The sequence below is a fragment of the Hesperophylax consimilis genome, chromosome 26 (assembly GCF_061612785.1).
Source record: "Hesperophylax consimilis isolate HC1 chromosome 26, BYU_Hcon_1.0, whole genome shotgun sequence".
Classification (NCBI taxonomy): domain Eukaryota; kingdom Metazoa; phylum Arthropoda; class Insecta; order Trichoptera; family Limnephilidae; genus Hesperophylax; species Hesperophylax consimilis.
Genome location: NC_142861.1, coordinates 6,895,873 through 6,918,635, shown reverse-complemented (window position 1 = coordinate 6,918,635; position 22,763 = coordinate 6,895,873). Strand labels below are relative to the sequence as shown.

Sequence of the window (22,763 nt, the reverse complement as noted above, 5' to 3'; positions counted from 1 at the left end):
AAACGTCACATTGAAATCATGTTCTGGGAAATTTGACCTGTATCGATTTTTATTAAATAGCTCATTATGGTGTTTAACTTAGGCACGGTAGCCTGAATCCAATTGCATTCTGGTGTCAACTTTTCCTAAAACCTGTAAGCTCAAAACTTTTTGGAAATGTAAATGACAAGAATTATGTTTTTTTGATTTTTTAAGAAAGGTGAGTTACATCAGTAACACCGCTGATTGTCCAAACTGAATCAACATCGTAAATTAAACACGTAAAACAAAATAAACTATTCAATTGATCACATGCACAGAGCTACGAAGCTTTGTTATACATTGTTTTGTTAAATGATCGAGTAAACTTCTTCGATCCAGATTTTCACTCTTGTTTTATTATCAGTTCAGATTTTAGGTGGACCGGCATTTTTTATTATCACTTTGTTTTCAAAACTCGACCTATTGTTCTTAATGTATTCCACATTCAAACTCATTCTTAATTTATACTTTGAACAAACACAAAAGTAATCATAAATTAGTATAACCTGCAATTGATATACCTTATTAATAATTGATATACAAGATTGATATAACCTGCAATTAAACTTAAAAACTTTCGCAGAGTAAGAACATTTTTTAATTCAACAGACCGCGCCCGGCAACGGCGAGTACCTACTGACTAAACTGATAATAAGTAATCTGACCATCACTCATCTCTTAATGACAAATTTTATCTTAAATGCTTGTATCGAAGAAGCGAAACATTCGCTGAAAATAGCAGATGGTAAATTGAAACCACGATATCGACAATAACATTAAACATACGCGTTTTAGTTTAACTTTCTACTGAATAAACCGTTCCTTCTGATGTGGTGGTAAAACCCGGAACGCCGTCCATGATATGGTATTATTTGCAAAGAATAGTATGCACTGGTATGTACCCACGCTTTCGACTGTTCCACAGAATATGCGACAAAGCAGTTAAATTTTGGATCGCAATCGAAAACGAACTGCTACGAACATAGGCACAAGTCAAAGTCGGTCTGCAAGTTAAGCGCGCTTAATAAGTAGGTACCTTTTGAATGAGATATTATAACCGAACCGAGTTTCATATTGTGATTAGTCATGTCGGAAATCTTATTGGATGTTCGGCGCTCGAGAGCACATATTAGCTGGCCGCCACTGTTATTAACACTGCTTCATAACATTGCATATGCCTCATTTTATCACACAAGATTTTGATTCACTTGATCATGCCATGTCATCTAAAAACCATTTTGCATTTTGCATTTTAAATGCTTTTCTCAATGCATTTTCCATTTTAAATGCTTTTTTGCAACATTCTTCTTACTATCTCCACTCATCTTTTTTTCATAAGCCCCAAATATCAGTCGGTCCTCAACCTCGCTATGAGAGATAATTTACATTTGTCAAGTTGCTCCCTGGTTCAACTACTGATTCAAATACTGAACATGGGGCCATGACGCTGTAATATTAAATGTTAGATAGCAGTTTCTATGTTTTTACGTTGGCAACATTTGTCCCGCGCAAATTTTTTGTGGTTCATAATCCGTAGTCGTGGCATTTTTTGATTTACCATCATGTAATATGTTTGTTCTACATTGATGTCATAGACATATGAATATTAGTAGACCTGCCCTAAGTGATTAAAAGCGTATTATCCCCACTCCCCATACCGGTTCCATTGGAGCCGGCTGGGCTCGCGTATGGCCTCAAGTGAAATTTGAAAACGTGACGTCATCATTCTTGTGCGAACTATGGTCGAGGCATCATCGGTTCATTTTACGAAATAACACGGCAAAATGTTGACTTGTGATATGAAAACTTGTAAAAATAGATGTGAAAAAGAGAATAAACCCAATTGTCGTATTACATTCCATAAGTAAGCATTATTTTACTTTATTTTAAGCTTATTCACACCGTATTATATGGATCAGTTTTAGAAACATATACTATCACATCACAATGTAGCGATTCTCAAGTGTGCTCATCGTTGTTTACTGGGGTAAGTAAATTATGAAACATTTGTAAAAGTTTCTTAACTAAATACTCTGAAACTAACTACGACTCTGCAAACAGAAGAAATTTACTTTGCCGAATTTGGACTTCGCAAATTAGTTCATAACGTGGCGAGTAATTTGCGCTCCCATGTAAAAATGTCTATTCATTCAAAAGCAGATTTTACTTTTAAGAACTAAATGGTGATATTATAATGCGAGATGCCTATTTACTGTCAGATTGATTTATTGACAAATCACAGTCAGCTTTACCCCCTTCGTTCTTCAACAGTTGATTTTACCCCTCGCCATTATCTTCTCGTCTATTAATTCCTATGTCTGTGATTGATGTCCATTATTAAATGACAAAACTGTTTAAAAATTCTATAATTATTTTAATTGTTTGACCTGAGAAACCATTTTGCATTTTGAAAATAGGTATTTTGCATTTAAAATGCTTTTCTAAAAACCATTTTGCATTTTCAAATGGAAAAGTTTTGACCCATTTCCATTTTGCATTTCAAATGGTTTTGGGTACCCATTTTGCACATCTCTGGATAAATGTCTTCTTCAGCTGTACCTGACTTTTTCTATTATTTACTTCAAGTAGTATCATGAAGTGTAACACATTTTTACTGTTAAAAAACTACATTATATCGACTCCCTATCTAATTCCAGTGCCAAGATAATAGATAATGCGTAAGTCCTCCTCGACTTTTTTTACCATTGCTTCTCTATACCATATTCTTTCTGTTAAGAAAACTACATTTCATAAACTTTAATTCGACTCTGTATCTCATTCCAGTGCCGAGATAATGCTTAATACTAAAACAATATCTGAACAAAGAATTATTTGTGATTTTATAAAATTACTAGCTATACCCCGCCACGCTTTGCTATGGCTTGCAGTCTGTCTGTGCAGATAGAGAAAACATAACTTGTGTTGCTTTTACGTCCAACAGATGGGCTGTTTTATATAATACACATCTATATAATACAGGGTGTCCGGAAACTCGTAGTACAAGCAGGGAAACTGGTGAATCTACATCACATTTGGAGTCGATTTTGTAGTATATTTTTTTTTTATTTGAGCTTTCGTTATCGAGTAAATCGAGTTTGAAGTTGATTTTTTTTTTTTTTTTTTTTTTTAATCAATTTCTTATAAATTATTACTGAAGATCAAAGTACCCAACTAATTAAAACTATTTGAAAGTAAAACAAATGAAGAAACTCGGATTTGAAGCATTATTTTGAAATCACCCTTCATTTAACCCGGTGTAATCATAAAATATTTCTGCTCTGCAGGGTTAAAACATCTGTTATTCAACCCTAAACACCAGAAAAAACTTTAACCCTAAAATAGCCGAAAAATTTTTTTTTTTGGTTTTTTTTTTTTTTTTGAAAATGCTCAAATCAAAAAACTTTGTTTTTTTGGGTTCCCATGTGGTGTAGATTCTCCAGTTTCCCGCTTGTACTACGAGTTTCCGGACACCGTGTATAGGTATATAAAAATACATGCGTATTCAAATGCAACCTTTCAAAACAATTCAAAAAATTTCAAAGCAATCACTGAAGAACTTTCGGAGATTTAAGATTTTGAACAAACAAACATTTACATTTTTATTGTAGATTAATTCAATACCCCTGAATTGCTGAAGTTCCTAGCTGGAAAGTTACAAGAGAGTGCCTACTATATTACTATGACAATTCTACTTCAACAATGCCATATTATACTCATATCCACTCAAATGATTTTTGGCATATTGTGCAAAGTTTGCAAAATAGTTTTGAGCGATTTCTAGCCATAATGTGCCAAATTTACAGAGCCTAAAAATATGGGATGAACAGTAAAATCTTGATGGATTCATTGGTTTTCCGCAGTAAGCAGTTTCATATTATGTTTCCATATTAATCTTTTGAGGACACCAATCGTTCAGGGACAGATTTAAAGTGGAAATTCAAAGGGAAACAAATTCTCCGATGTTATTGATATAATGTTTAAAACATCAATAGCATATTACGGTTTTTTCATCTAGTACCATAAATGAACTACTCCAGTACCTACAGAATATATTTTTTGATGAAACTATTGTGTAAATCAGAGGTTCCCAAATTTTTTTTCCCCGTAGACCACTTGGCAATTATTTTTTTTTCCTAAAACTATTAACGTCCCATGTAATAATCATTTATTTTTTTAGTAAAAATATTCCCTTCCCTTGCCTGCCCAACAACCGGGTGGCGGTATAGTTGCTCTGTCTTTACATTCTGCAGACAGGGGCACCCTTGTGAGGTATAACACCAAATGAAAATAAAGCAGGATAAGCAACAGGAATTTTTTCTGTAGCTGGCCCTACAGAACTGCCCCTTAAGTTCTTTGTCAGTGCTTATTCCGGTCAGTTCTTCTTGTCACATGATATCCGATTCTTCAACGTTGCATTTCCATAGTCAAAATGTCCTCAAACTTTGTTTTGAAGTCTGTGTGAAGTGCATTTAAATGTTGAACGTCATTATTACCCTGGACGTTTTTCAAAAACAAGTTGGGGAACTAGGAAAATTCGCGGCTTGGAATGTGCAATGTTTTGCTTGAATATATTAATTCTGACGAGAAAAGGAATGTGGACTCTATTTATATACCTCAATTAACAACTTTACGAAATATGGTAATACAAATATCAAATAAGTAATTTCTCAGTCTATTATATTTGTGTTAGGTCTATTGTGTCATATACGGAACTCCTAAATGTTGTCTTGAGGTAAATGGGGGTCCGCTTGTATGTACCCCCATTTGAATCTCGTGGACCTCCAAATTTTTTTCTCGCTGACATAGACCCCCAGCATGCCGATATCGACCCCTGGGGGTCCATATAGACCAGTTTGGGAACCTCTGGTGTAAATGAACCTTTATATTGATACTTGTATGAATAATATTATGTATGTAAAGAACTACTTTTTAAATTTTATTTTTTCTTGTATAATAATTTTAAATATATATGTTTATATCTCAGCCGTATCTACTGCACTGCTTATGAGTATTTTATTATAAATTATGTAATATGTATATAAATAATACGTGGGCGTTAATAAACAGTTACTGCCACCTGTTGCTAATTTCAAGATTATAAGTTGTACGGTAGGTAAACTTCTTAACCACCGTGACGTATAATAAATCGGTAAGTAGAAATCTGCTTTAGCCTTGCTACACGTCAAAATTGAATGACTTGGGTGTTTTTGAGAAATAGTACTAATTTTACTACTTCTAATGTCATTGCTTTCCGTCAAAAGGAAAATAATTAATTCGGCAAAAAAACTATTCATCAATTAGGATATAATTTTAATAAATATCTTCAGTATTCCTTGAGATTCTAGGAATCCGTCGATATTTATCTATCTGACCAGAGCACGTTGAACCGCAAGCGAAAATCACGAATCATGTTGTATTTATGACGATTTTTTCAATACTTTCTCCGGTTAGTCCATTTAATTTAGTAGGCGTCAATACGCCGACAGCTTTTTGGTAATCAGTCCGCTGATACCGCGATAGCATTTATTAAAATTACGCCGGGTTTGAAGTTTAAAAGCCGGCTTGTAAAAGTCATATACCAATATTATTCATTTCCCGTTATTTCGTGGGTGGTGACGGACGTGTTTTTTTTGTCGATATTTTAATATAAATCTATTAACATGGCTCTTCCCGCAACTCTCGTGAACCTATTTGCTCACATTGATAAGAACAAGACGAGGTTTATTGATGTTTTGAGGGAATCCGTGGAGATTGCTTCAGTTTCCACCGACGTTATCCATAGACCGGAATGCCAGCGTATGGTGGAATGGACCGCAGAGAAACTGAAGGTTTTGGGAGCCACCGTGGAGCTGAGGGACATCGGAATGCAGAAAGTTGATGGAAAAGAAATCCCACTTCCCAATGTCATCATTGCTTCCATGGGAAATGTAAGATTTTTTATTTTTATTTTATGAAATAAGTAAAATATTAACAGCTGCTGCTGTCGTAATCGTGATGTGTCGAGCTATTTATAGCTACATTTCCTATCCCAGTTTATTTGTAAATAATAATAATTTATACTATATATGTACAGAAAGAAAAACAGCAACTTATGTAAATATATATATTTTAAAATTATTAATTAATGCTCGTCAATATTAGATATATATTTTTTAATATTTCGACGAATTTAATCTAATAAAACTGAAGTTCTCAGTTTGTAGAATCATTTAACTCTTGGCTGGGACCTGTAGAATCAATTTGTTTACTTTTTTGAACGAATGGGCTCAAAATGAAAATTCAACACACCTTTAAAAAGTGATATAGAGTCAATAAAAGTGATGAAACAAAAACTAGGTGTAATAGTTACCTATGTAACCTATTTTACCTATTTTTTGTTTCATTATTTTTCATGACTTTTATATCACTTTATGACATACCCGGTCACCGAACAAATGATATGGTGTCGTAGAAATCGTTGTCTTACCGTCATAGTTAGAAATATGAACTAAACAGTGTTACAAAGGGAAAATATCAAGCTTTATGTTCAAATATTCAAGATAACCAAATAATAATTAAAACGTAAGCCTCCATCAAACCAAATGTTCAGACCGCAATTTGAGAAAAAATAATGAAAATTTGTAAATTTTTTAGTAATTATTTTTATATGAAATGACATAAAAGTGTGGTGGCTACACTATTTAGAATACATTTTTATATTTATCTAAGTAATTTTTTTTGTTATCAGTAATTTTAGTTAGATGAAAAAAAGTAAAAGAGGAAATACACACAAATCCTCTGACAGCTTCTTTAAGAAATATGACAGTCAATATTTCAGAGGCCCGAAGAGCTAAAGTTGAGAATGTCATAGAGAAAAAAAAATTCCATATTAGCATTTATAACCTTCAATTGTTTCATATTCAATTATTTTTATAATCATTCTTCTATTTCCGCCTGATCATGTTATAATGAAAGAAGATGTCTTGTGTTGTATTTGTTTAATTGAAACCTACCTACACAGATCCAAACAGTTTGTAATACAACCGTTTCAATGTCCAGTTAATTAATATGTTTTACTTACTTATAAGAAGATCAGATTATTCTTATATAGTAGGTACTAATTTAATATTTTGAATTCTTTAGAAAATTAATCAGATTATTTTGTGTACTCTTAATACATTTAAATGTAGCCATACATTTACTAACGTCATTAATTCTTTTTTACTTACCTACCAATCAATGACTCCCGCTAGTTTCCAATTAGTTTTTGTAATGGAGCCGCAAAATAGAGTAAAATTTTGTTTTTATAAATACAGGGAGTCCGGGGGTAAACTAACTGCGCTAACTTTAGGAGGTGATTCTACATGATAGTAGAAGTAAAAAAGATAAATAATTTTACCGAAATTCCAATGGTTTTTTGCTGAATACAAAATACAGGGAGATCATATATAATAATCATACTTACACCAAATACAATCTGAAACAGAAATCACTCAACCACATGAAAAACACTACATAATATGTTTATCATTCTTTCAGTAACTTCATATAATTTAATTTCAATATGTAAATTCAATCCTCGGCACGGGAGATCCCAGTGAGGATATCATTATCTTCTATACTTCTAACAAAACAGTTAGATAACTAAACATTTATTTTTATTTATTTATTTAATATTTGTATGTTTTTTACAATAAATATACAATTATACATATTATACAGTGTTATCAAGGTAAATAATAATAGCTTTTCCTCACCATAAAGAGACGAGGCTCTTGTGTTTGGTGAGTGAATCCTAGCTCAATTATATGGAATCATGTAAGTAAGTAAATAATATATTTGCAAAACCAAAGGGATAAGTAAGAAATAGGCAAGATTTATCAATAATACAGTTTCAAGATTTACATTTATTAGTATTATCTATGTGTGAATGGTGACCGGATAAATCATCACAATGATAATTCATCACATCTTTAAAAAGTTATATAAAGTCATGGAAAGTGATGAAACAAAAATTTTATTAACTGGGTTAAGTAGGTTAGGTTTAAAAAAAATTTTTCATCGTTTCTAATGACTTTATATCACTTTTTAAAAGTGTGTTGAATTGTCACTGCGTTGAGTTATCATGGAACCGTGTGAACACAATGACCGAGATGGTTTGCACACACGGAGCTGATAAACGGAGATTATGTTATGACGGAAAACAGAATAAATCCTGAGGAGGACTTGACGAGAGTCAGAATAACTGAAGAGTCGTGCGGCGGTCCATCTTCTCTGCCTTGCAAGTTTTGCATGGATACAGTCTACATAATGTTTGTTTGAATGCATCCATTATGAACCAACAATGAACCAATTGGCCTTAGTTACACAATTGGTTGTATTTTATACTGTCCAACGGAAATAGTAAAATAGCATGTTGAATGTTATCAAGTGTAATAAATCAATTGGTGCATTGTGTGTTCTTGTTTGACATTAGATTGTGGAGATTAAATTTATTGATAAATACAACCAAATTTTAAAATTATTATTGATAAGGAAACTGTCTCCATAGTTTGCATAAGTACTCAAGCCTATAGACTTTCATTGGATATTCAGTTGTCTCCTGGTTCCTGACTTCCCAGGTATCGGAGTATGAGGTGGCAGTGTCCCTTTCAGTAGTTCCACAAAGCCCGTTGTCTCATTAGGTCGGTAAAGGTGCATTTGGGGTTTGGACCGTTTATGATCACTTTAACTGTCTTACTCCTGTTGCCCTCTCCCATTCTAACTTGCATGAGACTTGTATTTTTGTTTTGTCTTCTGTAGCAATACTTTCAAGGCTTCTGGATCACTTGGTCTTGCCAAGTTTGACAGGCCGCCGGCAGCTTATCCTTTATAATGTGTTTGACATGTCAGATTAGGGCTCCAAGTTTCCACTTCGTTTATTCATTCATGAAAACAAAAGTTAAATTAAAATAAAACCTATATATGGGCACCACAATCTTGGTATTCTGGTGTTTATTGTTTTCATTTACTTGCTAAAATAGCTTGGTAACTGCAATAAAGGAATAGAACAAAAAAAAAATGCAATCAAATCATCTCTAATTTTTTTCCATGTTATTTACAAGTTTTCACATTTCATAAAATCTTTTTTTTTTAATAACATCCATTCCCTTATCTCAAGTTTATTTATAATGTAATGTCTATAGAAATCTGTCTAAATATTTGCTAGTGTCCAATATAGATAGTCTGACTTTTGGAATATGCTTAACAGCAAATAACTACATACTCACCGTCTGTTATCAAAGTGATGTGTTTGCAAGGATTAATGACGTTTTTATTATAATGTTTATCTTTATTATGATTGCTTTATAATCCATTGCCAAAATTATTAAACAACAAAGTTGGTTGTTGTTACGCAGGGCCGGCCATGAGCCAAGCGGCGCCTGGCGCGAGTAAAATTTTGACGCCCCTGATCACTGTGATCAATAATATTCGGAAGATTTTTTTTTTTTCACATCGCTGTTTTTATGAAAAATAATCTCAAGGGTCATGTGTTAGAACTATTAGGTGTCAGGTAGGGAATGCAATCCCGGTATACCGGGATCCCGAAATACCGGGATCCCGCAGACATTTTGCGGGACTAATCTCGGTCGAAAATTTTGCGGGATCCCGCTGGACTGGTGGGATTACAGAGAAGCTTCTACAACTGCATCGACGTCCAGTTCTTCCACATCGGCTCATTGTGAACCTCAACCATCAAGAAATAAAATCGTTGACCATTTTTCAAGCGAAAACAATACCGTCGAAAAGAGGGTATCACGAATGGTGTCTAAAGATAGTTTACCATTCCGAGTTTTCTGTACCTCGTCGGATTTGCGAGATCTTTTTAAAACCGGGGGTTTTAACTTACCAACATCGTCTAATTCTATCAAATTAATGGTTATGAATTACGGCAAGACACTAAAAATGATGGTTATTCAAGATCTTTTAAAGCTGAAAGAGAGCAACTACAGATTTACCCTCACTTACTCTGAATTACTTCGAGTCCGGTGGATTAAAAGGCACATACCTTCAATTCACTTACAATGCACTAATGACTATTGTGCCAACCAGCGTGGAAGCTGAACGAGCTTTTTCAGCCGCTGGCTACCTTGTGTCCAATATCAGAAGCCGTTTATCAGATGACACAATTAATACTTTAACTTTTTTAAGAAGCTATTTCCAAAATAATGTTTAATTAAACTTATGATGCTCATTGTACAAGAATATTGTTTATCGTGTGAACGTTATTATTTAAATTTATGTTTCAGTTCAATTTCAGTTTCAGTGCCGGCAATCTGGGCGTTTATTTTATTTTCATTTGTGTACATAGATTTCTTTTACCCACCTCACTAGACAAAGTCTGTTCCGAGGCGGGTATGTTATGTAAATTTATGTCTTATCTTATTCTTTGCCAATTTATGACTTAAACTTTACCTTTGTCTAACTAAAGGTATACCTATTAATACATCATTTAAAATGTCCCAAAGAACTTGTTTTAGTATAGGTATAAATTTAAAACTCTAAAAACAAGGTTGGTAGATCGAGGTATTAGGTCTTTATTATACGATTGATTAGATATCTAAGTCCACTCTGCTGGATCCCGCAAATACCTGGATCCAGCGGGACAAAGATTGTTCAGTCCCGCAAATACCTGGATTGACATTTTCTTGCGGGATTGCATTCCCTAGTGTCAGGTATGTAAGGTGCGCTGGGTGGACTGCTCCGATTACGCCCGCGTAGGGCCGGCCCTGCTTTTACTTGTTGTAATTCGTGGTATATTAATAATTTACCTGTGTGGAACCAGAAGACATCGCCACATATCCAATGACAGCCCTGGTGAACTTCATAAAAGGGACAGGGTTACTGGCAAGGGAATGAGGTAAAATGGGAGATAGTACTATGGGCCTATGGCCTAAGTGCTCGCGGGGAACGTAAGTAAACCGCCTCCGACTTTAAAAAAAAAAAAATAATAATAATAATTTACCTAATCTGATAGACGAAATTTACTGCTTATCGAAAATATTTTTTTTAATTATATTTTGCATACTTGAAACAATAAGTACTTAAATATATTATGTGTACAGGTATCGTAGTCAGAGTTGACATAAACACAGTACTCGTGCAGACGCACTTATAAGAAAAGAAAATTCTAGATAAATTGAAAAGGGTTCATTTTAAGGCGATGCCATACGTAGTAATGCAAAATCATGTGTTTTTGGTTTGAAAATTTGGTCACCTAGAAATGTTTCAGATGCTTTAATTAAATACTGCTAGCAGAATACATCTTGGCCTTTGAAATAATCGAGTATTTTTTAGATAACTGATCTCTGAAAACTGCTTTAAAGTTCAAAATCTCCTACTTACGAACCCATTTTCGGTTATGATTTTATTGTATTATGTGGCAAATTAAGTTATTTATAAAGTGATCGAAAAAAAAATTAATATTTTTGCCTGAACATCCACAAATAAAATAAAAGGTACTTTTTGGCCATGTTTTTTTCTTGCATAAATCAAAACAGGCGGATGGTGTTAAGCGGGAATTTAAACCTTATCGCCATCTACGTAAGGGTTGTTATTGATAGCGGCTCAATTAAAAATATTACACGACGTACCAAATAAAACTCTAACTCTAACTTCAAATTCGAACAACATATGACACTGTTCTCCCTTTTTCGCTAAAAAAAACAAGTAAGTGTAGGTAAGACAAAATGCTGTTTCTCAGTAACCTTTCGTAAGGACATCCCTCTTTTTTTGTATCCGTTGTAATTTGTTGTTCCTCTATTGGAAACCTGTAAGATAACCTTACAGATCTGTACTAAACTTGCTCTCCTGACATTCCTCTCTTTTGTATCCGTTGTTTCAGTGCCGGCAACTCGGCCGTTTATGTTATTTTGATTTTATTATTACATAGTTTTCTTTACTCTCCTCACAAGACCAATTCGGTTCTGAGGCGGGTAAATTGTAATTCGTTATTTCCTCTTTTGGAAACTTGCATAGATAACCTTACAGATCTGTAATGCCATCATAAGCAAAAAGGCTGCTAGAAATTCGGAATAGTAATATTCTAATATGCGAGACCTTTCACCTATTATTTATTCATTTTCGAGAAATCGACTGTTTACATTTCATCAGTTTGTACATGTGTAGTACAGCCAAAATAAAATCAATTTTGATTTTCCTTCTTGTGACTTTACCTCTGATAAGAGAGCATAATAATAAAAAGTACATCAGAATGTGACTTTTTTCAAATTGCGCTAATATTTGAGATATTGTTTGTGGACACAGTCGCAGTAAACCCCGCTTTATGAACACATGGTGTTTGTTTATTATTTATTATTTATTCAATAATATATAATAGAGTCAAGTGTGGTCAAGCGCTAAAACATGATTTGTCTTGTTTTATCCAATTAATTATATAACATTCTTTATAACCATTGTAATTTTGAATCCATATCATAAACATTAACTTGTGATAACGCTGCACTATCTGTCTCAACAAATTCTTGTGTGCCTCGTATTAGCAGTTCTTGTACTTTTATGTCTTATTCAATTTCCTTCTATTCCCCGTGGAAATTCTCTGAATTATGTAGTTCGACGTAAAAGTTTAATAGTACCACATTTCGGCAGCTTCTATCTCCCATAATGACTACATTGATTTCTCTTCTCGTCTTCTTCCCGTTGTCCAATTCGGGTTTGGGTCCCATCCCCTCGACGCAGCGCCTCCAGGCGTCCCTTTCTTGCACTACTTCAGTGGCCTCTATTCATTGCTGGCCCGGCCTCTCCTCGCATACTCTCGCATATAAACATTCAAGAAAGCAGAAGACACACTAAACAACATTATGACATTTAAAACTCAAATAAAAAGCTGCATTCAAAACATAGGGAGATCATAAATAAAAAAACATTCTGACACCAAATGCAGAACAGACTAAAACAATAACCACGCAATCGCAAAAAGAAAACACTACTTCATGCAGTGGCGGTTCTTCCCTTAGGTCAATTGGTGTTTGACCCCCCAAAATTATAAGACAACAATAATAAATATAATAATCAATTATGTGCATCAAAACATTTAAAATGTAACGCGAAACAGCGGCGGCGGCGAGTGACTAGCAGTGACATCTGTTGTCTCTAATAGAAGCTTTCATTCACAAGTCCACACGATTCGCTGGGTCAATTTAAAGAATGTCCAATTTGGCATCTTCTGTCCCTACGCGCGCCATAGAATAAACGAGATGGCACTATATTTTTCGTCGAAGTAAAAATTAGCTTCCGAAGAAAGTTTAGGGACGCTTAGGTCATGACCGTGGGGGAGACAACACGGTGAATATTATATGTTTTACAGAGATGGCGACATAAACAAATGTCGTTTTTTCATTTTACACGCTTGTAGTGTGTGGAACAATGGTTGTTTTTCAATTGCATAGTTCGGGAAAGGATTAGAATAATTATTTATGTTGTTATCGATTTAGAATGAAACAAAACAAAAAACGTCAAAAATCATTGTCAAATAGAATCAAACACTGATTTTATTTATTTTAATGCTGTGGACAACTACATTAAAACTTAATATCTTAAAAATAATTTGCCGTAAGTACATGGATTGTGTATTTATTTCCAATTTATTATATTAACATAATATTTATTTAGAGTCCGCGACTCTAAAACTCTATAACAAATTGATATAGTTAATAATATATGGGCATTTTTCACAATATCAAATAAAGATTAGTCACACATTTTTTTCAAATGACCTACCACGACTGAATCCCTAGAGCCGCCTCTGACTTCATGTTTTTATAATTCTTTCAGTAAATGAAATCCTCAGCATGGGAGATCTCAGTAAGGATATTAGCTCTATTTGTTACAATAAAGGACGATAAAAAAAACATTTATTATTATTATTATTACTAGCGCAGACCCATGAAAAATCACATGTTAATCTGACTTCTTGACATCAGTTTCAACCTTGAAAATAACAAAAATAATTTTCTGTTCAAAATTTTACATTATAAATTTACTTAATTGTCAGAATTGTTCACACAGTTATTTCCAATTTGAAAGTGACACAAATTCAAAGCAAATTTGAGTTCATTGAACCAGATGCACAAACAACCGAAATTAGTATTTGTATATATATTTGTGAAAAATCACAGAATATTATAATTCCAATTTTTAAAATGGTGTTTAAAATAATTTTCTGTTAAAAATATTATAAAATTATATACAAGTAGGTACTTTAATCCTTCTCTAAATTATGCACACAACAATTAATTCCAATTTTAAAAATGACTCTTAAATTTAAAGCAAATCCGAGTTCATTGAACCAGAGATACGGACATGCACACAACATGAAATTAGTATTAATAAGTTATTGCATAATTACCAAGGACGGGTTGTGTCGGAGAATTTGAACAATTCATCAAATTTCAACGTTAATTTTAAGGTTTTGTGAAAGATTTTTTCAAGTTCTGTTTTTATTTCAGTTCGGTCAAGCAACTAGCCTATAATGATATAATAACAGAACTTTGAATAAGACTTTCACAGAACCCGAAAATCAACGTTGAAATTTGATGAATTGTTCAAATTCTCCGACACAACCCGTCCTAAGCCAAAGAAAAGGACTGATTCATGACCATAAAACAGATTACCAGTGAAATACATCACAGTTATTGCACTATGCACTATCCAGTCATGTGAAAACTGCAATATCGTTCAATGCCATCCTTTGTCTCATTATAGTGACTCAACTAAAATATTATTATTGAAATTATATTTGTAAAATCATTGTCAGATAAAAGAAAATCGTGTTTAACTCTTAAGAGAATAACAATTTTCACCATCCGCCAGCTGATTCTATTTTTGTAATAGCTAACTTGTTTTTTTGCAAAACTATATACGATTTTAACAAATAATGTGTTAATATATTATTAGAAGTAGTATATAATCTACCAAAAGTAGTTTTCTTAGAATAGTTCAGATTTTTTTTATGCCGCTGTATGCATATGGTATATAATCAAGTGATTAATCCACACCATAGATAATAGAAGCAAGGTAGATGGGCCATGAACTATTATTAGTATGAAACCTAGCGCACAACACTTGTCGCCAACATCCACCTTTCACATAACAGTCACATAAACTTAGTAGAACAGTCAGCACCCTTCCTTGCCATATCTCCCTTGTTCCATTATCTACTATATAACTACTTTACCAATGTTCTAAATCTTCATCCACAGGACCCCAAGAAGAAGACTGTCTGCCTCTACGGCCATCTGGACGTCCAGCCCGCCTCCAAGTCCGACGGCTGGAACACGGAACCGTTTGAGCTGATCGAGAAAGATGGCAAACTCTTCGGCAGGGGATCCACCGATGATAAGGGACCCGTGCTCTGCTGGCTCCACGCAATTGAGAGCTTCCAAAAGACTGGCGCTGAGGTGATTATGAAACTTTTCAATACTGGCTTTAATGCAATCTATTTTTTTTTAATGTTTTTCCTGTGGCAACCTTTTAACATTTCTTTAAATTTTGACATGTGGATTATGAGGCTGTATAATTATATGTAATTGCTTTTCAATTTCATTTATCATACTGGATTAAGTCAATTACGGTTGTCACCTATTTATCGGTTTTAAATTAAATTAGGCATTTGATTTATGATTTCAGGGAATTAATTACATATCAACTGTGTTTTGTTAAAACACCTTTTTGGGAAATGTTTATTTTCAGCGGTTTCATATAGAATTGTCTTCAAAGTACAACACGCAACACGCTAAAGTAATTTTTAATGATTAAGACATTTTTAATACTAATAACATTTTTAAGGTTATTTCTAGTAAACCGTAGATGAAATTACGGAACCCTCAAATTTTTCATAATTATAAATGGAATTGCAATATTTTACACCAAATTTTTGAAAAACAATAACCACTTTCGTGCATACTTCAAGATTTTTAATTAATTTTACGAGTCTGTAAATATGAATTATTTTTGCATTATTTCAATCGCAAAAAATGGTGTTTGGTTGCACTAGTTTCGGCCGGATCTTTTTTTAACTCTTGACAGGCCAAGATGCTAAACAAAACGTCCGTAACCATGTGGGTCTTCCGACTACCCCATGCATTTTTCTGTCTTATGGGCTTTTAAACTATAGAGATCCCAATTATTAATGGTAACTTATGTATTTGCGCAGGAATACGTAAAATACTACAATGATATGAGTCGTGTAATTTCTATACCCGCTATATCAACTTTCATTGATTTGGAGAAAACCGCAAAAAACTGTCACATCTCTACCGTACATAAGGAATTGCATTACAATTTTTTATTTAATTAATTGGAGTAACAAAATTTCGAAAAGCATTTATTTTTCTATATATGTCTAGCAATAATTGAGTAATTTCGATAAATAAAATGGATAAAGCGGATTTTGATACTCACTTCGTGATATAGAGGCTTTTGAAAGTCAACTGAAGTCAAATGAGCCGACATGGCGGGTTTAGAAACACACGCGTAGATCATTTTGACACACGAACGTGGCGTCAGAGCGGCGGCCATATTGTATTTTGGCAAAATAACTGCTTGTGATTGGTTGAATCCGATATAGCGCGTTTTGATAGTAACTTTCTGTATGATTTAGCGGATTTGGTTTCTCACTCGCAGTTTTAACATGGTTTTTTGTCGTGATAAGGAGGGTTTTGAAAGTCAATTTTAGGCTCCTCTTGTTGCTCGGAAAAATGTGAACAAGATGTCATACTCGGATCATTTTGTCAAAAAATCGGATATAGCGGGTATAGAAATTATAGGATTCATATGTCGAGTATTTAAGCTAATATAAGGAGGATGGTAATTTTGGGTACTGCCTACTCCCCCACTTGGCTGCGGGATAGTTAACAACTCAATACTAGGGTTTTTTAATAAAAAGTATTTTTTTTAAATCAGGTTTTTTAAATGTTTTATTCAAAGTTTATACATTTTTCAATTAAAATATAAATAATAATGAAATAAGCAGCTCAAAAACTTGACTAGGCAAATTCAAACTGAGTAAAATACATCGCTAATTTTCACAAGCATTACTCGTGTTAGCTAAAAATAGAATGCCGCAAGTCGAAACCAGCGAGCTTCACTCGGGCTAGCAGAAATTGGAACGCATTCAGCGTGCGAGCGTGACTCGTTTAAAAGCATGAAGCGGTACCAATTATAACCAGCTTTGTCATAATCAACATTTTGAATGTTGTGGCGGTTCCTAATTATTGCACATAATTCCCGAGCTGGTAACACTAAGCCAGCTCGGAAGAGGCCTACACTGCGATTGCAGACCCGGCTTCTTTGCATTCGTTTCCAGTTAACCTCATTTGGTATAACTGCTTGAGACAAGGTTTTATTAATTGAATGGGCAATTACCGTAAAATAGTTATGTTTTTTTATTAACGAACATTTGAATATTGTCAATCCTCGGCGACTTGGAATTATTTAGTTGACTGAAAATCCTGCGTATATCTCCACAGGTAGTTCTGGGCAGGTACATGCTATGCGGCATTTCAACGGGTGCCACGTTAGACGCTTTATAGTCGCATTTGTGTAAAATCGAGCTGATGCTATCAGAGAAGTACTCTGCGAATCTATTTACAATGATTTCCTTTGTTTGCCCATTATGATTTAACATATACTTTCAAATAATTTCATTGCAGTTTGTTTTTGTTTTGCGTCCCAACAATTTGGTTATTTGATCCCGTGTTTTTTTAGAATTTCGGAAATGGTTTTTAAATGTTTCATTAAAATTCATAGTTTTACTTTTTATGTTTAGTTTAGAAACATTATTTCGGAATGATTTGTAATTTTTTTTCCGTAGGTGTATTTTTCCATCTTCTGTACCTACATGGAGTCTCTTATTTAAATTTTTTCTAAACTGTTATCCGTTTTCCATAATTTTGTTGCAACTTGTGGGTTTTGGACAGAAAATAATTTTACTTTTTAAGTAGGTCGTTAAAAAAGTTTGAGTTTATTATATATGTCAACACAACTTTGTTCCGCAAGCAGAGCGTACCAATTATAACTATAAATGTTTGTGTTTGTACAGCCCAAGATGTGCTGTAAATCGTTGATCGCGTGACATTTTCAATTAATGTAGTTTGATTCATTCACAGTGTCATGTGCCATGATGTTTATCAACAATGTTATCGTTTAACCACATCCTTATTATTATTTTTCTAAATTATTATCTGTCACTAACCCACCAACAAGTAAAAGCAAAATATAAGATAACTAGCTTACGTATACACGGCGCGTTGCTGGGGGTTATTATTAGGAGATAGACCTATACCATCACTGACTGTTCTGTAGGCCTTTTTAAGATATACAATTCCGTAGTACTTTATTTTGATGTATCTCATCATCTCATCGCCAGCGTTAGAGAAAATATATTTTATCGACTTGATTATAAAACATTGACTTTTCTCTACTTTCTATAAATATAATATGCATGTACAGGGTGGCCACAGACCTGGAAAACCGGGAATTATCAGGGAATTTTACCGAACCGGGAATTATCAGGGAATTTCAAAATATTCTTAAAATATCAGGGAATTCCAAAAATAAAACGAAATTCGTTATTTACGATTTGTGAAGTCCCAAAGTTGTGTAAATACATAATAAATCACCTTCTAAGCTTTAGTCAAATGCTATGGTTCAATTTTCTCTATTACCATATTTTTATTTGTATTATCTAATAATGTCCCAACTGCTTACCCAAAGGGTATATTGTTTTTTTTTTAATTATCAATATTCTAAACTGTTCCCTAATATTGTTGGTTCTTTCATGTGATACTTTGTTAGTATCTCTTTTAATGTTAATATTTTTTGTTTATTTGTCTATTTTTGTCTGGTCTTTTCATTTTTCTACAAAAATTGTCTTCAGGCGAAATATCATAAATTTGTAACAAGTGTATTTTGTTTTGAATAGATCATTGTGGTGCAAAGAAATAATAAATGCTTTAGATGATGGAATTCCCTTTATTTATGTTTCTGTACTAATTTTCTGGCGTAGATGAAAATCGTGTTTCAAAAATAAAATTTTGAACGATATGTCCTTATACCAAATAAAACATATCAGGGAAAAATATAGAAACTGCCCTGGAAAACCTGAAATTATCAGGGAATTTTGAAATCCGTTTTTTGTGGCCACCCTGATGTATCATATATGTAAACCTTCTGGAAGAAATTCTCTAAATGATAGTAAAAACCCCATCAAAATCCGTCGCGGAGTTTAGAAGAACCAAGCGCACAAACAGACAGACGCGGATAGCGACTTTATTTTATACTATTTACAGATGGTTGAAAATTAAATTTTTTAAATACTAATATTGTTGCTTCCCGTGTGTTGTGGTCGACATTATTGATTTTGTTAAATATTTTTCCATTGTTATTTAATTTGTTTATCTCAGTATTGTAGATTATGATATTGGTTACTTTGATAGTGTTGGAAGATAACATGTTGTATTTTACAATTTTACAAAAACCGCATCTTGGTTTATTTCATAATTTCTGTGTTTGGGAGACTTTATCACATTTCGAGATAAAAAATATTATTAAGATAATATTGGATTGTCGGGGGAAGCCGGGTAGTAACTAGATAGTAGAAGTGTGTCATTCCACTTGTTGTTTGAACTCGACTCCGATTCCGAGTTCAGACAAATGAATTCTATTCCTCGGACTCGTTCCTTTCGTTCTGCTGAACTCGCCGAATCCGGTGTAATGAAATTCATGGAACGAACCTCATTGTGTGCGTTCTTCCAGACTCACCGATCCCAGTGGAATGCCACAGAGTTCGAGAACGATGGGAGTTACAAGAGTTAACGAACTTATTAGATTTGATACAGAACCGGAACCAACTGATTTTGAATCATCAAACACTCAAACAGTGATTTATTCTTGACCTAAATATAAATTCTGTTCTTTATAATATGTATTTATATTGCGGGAGTTAAAAATAATGATAAACCAATATGTTTCGGCAATCCACTCCTCACTCCCTCTCCATATATTGTTACCATTGTTGGTCATTTGAATGCATGAGTTCGGAACCAATGAAAATGAATCCAGAATTGTTCCAGAGTGAGTCCAATACCTTAATCGGAATCAGATTAATTGGATTCGCTCCCGCCGGAACGACTCACTCCTACTAGTCGGTAACTAAAAAGATAAACTTATATGTTAGTACTTGAAAGTATTTTTTTTAAATTTTATCAGATTGAACCCTGCACCTTTTTGTCTGAAGACAAGTATACAACCACTCTGCCACTAAGCTGATCAATTATCTATTTTTCAGTATAGTGCACGTGTTATATTTGTACAATCAATTTCGTTTTATCAATCCCAAATCAATCATCAACTGTTTGCTTCCATATAAGTTTATCTTGATGTTTTAAAATGAAGTGTTTTCTTTTTTCTTTTTCCAATATGTATTTCGAATTCCATTATCATCATAGTTTTAATGAAAACAACAATTTTGTGTATGCACTTGCTTATCGGATCTTTAAAATATGTTACCAATACCTTAACTTATAATCTTAAATATTGTTTGTCTAAGAAATTTTAAATCCAGAAAGAAAGTGCCTTCAGTGATATCGACTGACTAACTAACTAACCATCACGCCGTTTACCCAGGCATAGAGGACGGACCGCCAAACAACTCGGTCTTGACACACACTTCTTGCCTCATTCACATTCATACATTGTCTCATACATACTCTTCTATTATTCTGACTCTTGACATGACCCGACTCGATTATCTGATTCACTTGATGCACTCTTTGCGGATCTCCACATTCCTCACACGATCATACGTGGTTTTACCACACATAGGGGCCGTTCAAGTATTATGTAAGCACTATAGGGTGGCAGGGGGGTCTTTGCTTTGCTTATTTTTGATGACATGGGGGGGGGTGGGGGGGTCGAGATAGTGATTACGTCAGCACTGCTCAGCAGTAGTTATTTTTTTTTTACACATTGGCAACCCACACATTGTCTATGTTTGAAAACCGAATACATATTCGGGGATTCCCACAAATAATTAATACGTTTAGGTACTCGCTTAAAAAACAGAATACATTAACAGAAAAATGCATATAGGTACCAATTTTTACGTAAGCATGGGAGGGGGGGGGGGGGTAAGAGCTTTGCTTACTTTAGGTGACAAGGGGGAAGAGGGGGTAAATAATTGTAATAAATCTGCTTACGTAATACTTGAACGGCCCCATACGCCTGTATGTGTGGTAATGCATTTTTGTACTATAAAAATTATGTGTAAGGGATTCGGCAGTTGAACAGATATTTATATAACAAACTAGCTGTACCCTGCCACACGAACATTTACATTTTTGTTTATGTAGATAAATAAATCCTTCTTGACAATTTTGCGCCTTCCGTGTCAACCATCATTAATGTTGTTCAAAAATTCAAGCTATCTCTTTGCTGTCTCATCATTACAGTAGATAAGTGACAACTATATATAGAAATGAAAAAGCATTGCTGTTGTAATTCCTTTACCCATAATGAGATATTATGTATTACACAAGTTATTATTTCTTAATGGTAACACCATTTATTAGATTTTGGTTATCATCAAAGCAATCTTCACAGTTTCACACTGTAGTCGAGCATAACTTATCAAAACTCCGCTTGTACCAGTCACTCAAGTTTCAAAGCCAGGAGGTTGCCTAGTCGACATTCGATTTTCGCTCTGAATTAACAGTCGAGCAACTTGTAATTGGTTTCTCTCGTGATGTGGCCAAGATACAGCAGTTTTCGTACTCTTATGTCTTACACAATCTCCCCTATTCCCTGCACAAATCGTCTATATTAGTTTTGAAGTTGACTTCTGATTGATTCACATTACCATGCGCTCATTTTGCCATGAATATCAATGAATAGTAAATTAATTAACTATTAACAATCACCTATCAATCAGTCTATTGTGTAAAGATTAACGCAATGGCTTCAGAAATAGATTAAAACATCGCCAGATGCATTCCATAAAACTTTTTATCTTGTTTACGCTTATAAAAGATTAACTTTTAAGCTTTGCTGTATTATCTAGTAATTTCATTTGATATTCTGCTATTCGTGATGACAATAATGATGTGTTGTATATTAATGCCCCCCCTCCCCTTCTGCCCCTTCTCTCTTAAGCTAAAACTTCTTGTTTTGAAATATCACAACCAACCGGTTGGTAGTGTGGTAGTTAATTGAACCAATAAATACCACGTACCACCACTACCATGTTCGATCCTCTACTAGTTTAGTCCTCTATCAATGCACAAATCACATTTTCCACTTATGATGAGGGAAATTAGTGGATTTTCAACAATCTGAGGTTATTTGTAACCTGGAATTGTTACTAACTAAAAAAAATTTCGTAACAATATTATCAAAATACCAAAAATGCTATTAATCCATTAATAATACATCACTAAGGACGGGTTTTTACACAGAATTTAAACATCTAATTTCAAAGTTAATTTTCAAGTTCTGTAAAGATTCTTTTCAAGTGGCCAGTTGTTGCCACAAAACTGAAATAGTAATGAAACTTGAATATAACTTTCAGAGAACTTAAAAATTATCTTTGAAATTTGATGAAATGTTCAAATTATGTGAAATCACCCGTCCTAATTTAAATGCAAGAATTTTTTTATTTTTTATTTTCCTTCACAGCCCCCTTATAGTCTTTCACCGACCCCATTTGC

The 22,763-nt window shown here is 33.8% G+C and overlaps 1 protein-coding gene across 1 annotated transcript in view; it reads left to right on the top strand.

The window, feature by feature from the left end:
* Positions 1–5,226: 5,226 nt before the first annotated feature.
* The window catches only part of Cndp2 (Cytosolic non-specific dipeptidase 2), a 30,223-nt gene continuing 12,686 nt past the window's right edge, over positions 5,227–22,763 (top strand). The window contains exons 1-2 of the mRNA XM_089647497.1: positions 5,227–5,948; positions 15,261–15,458. Coding sequence (XP_089503623.1) covers positions 5,682–5,948; positions 15,261–15,458 — 465 coding nt within the window. The 5' untranslated portion in view covers positions 5,227–5,681. The remainder of the gene's footprint in view (positions 5,949–15,260; positions 15,459–22,763) is intronic.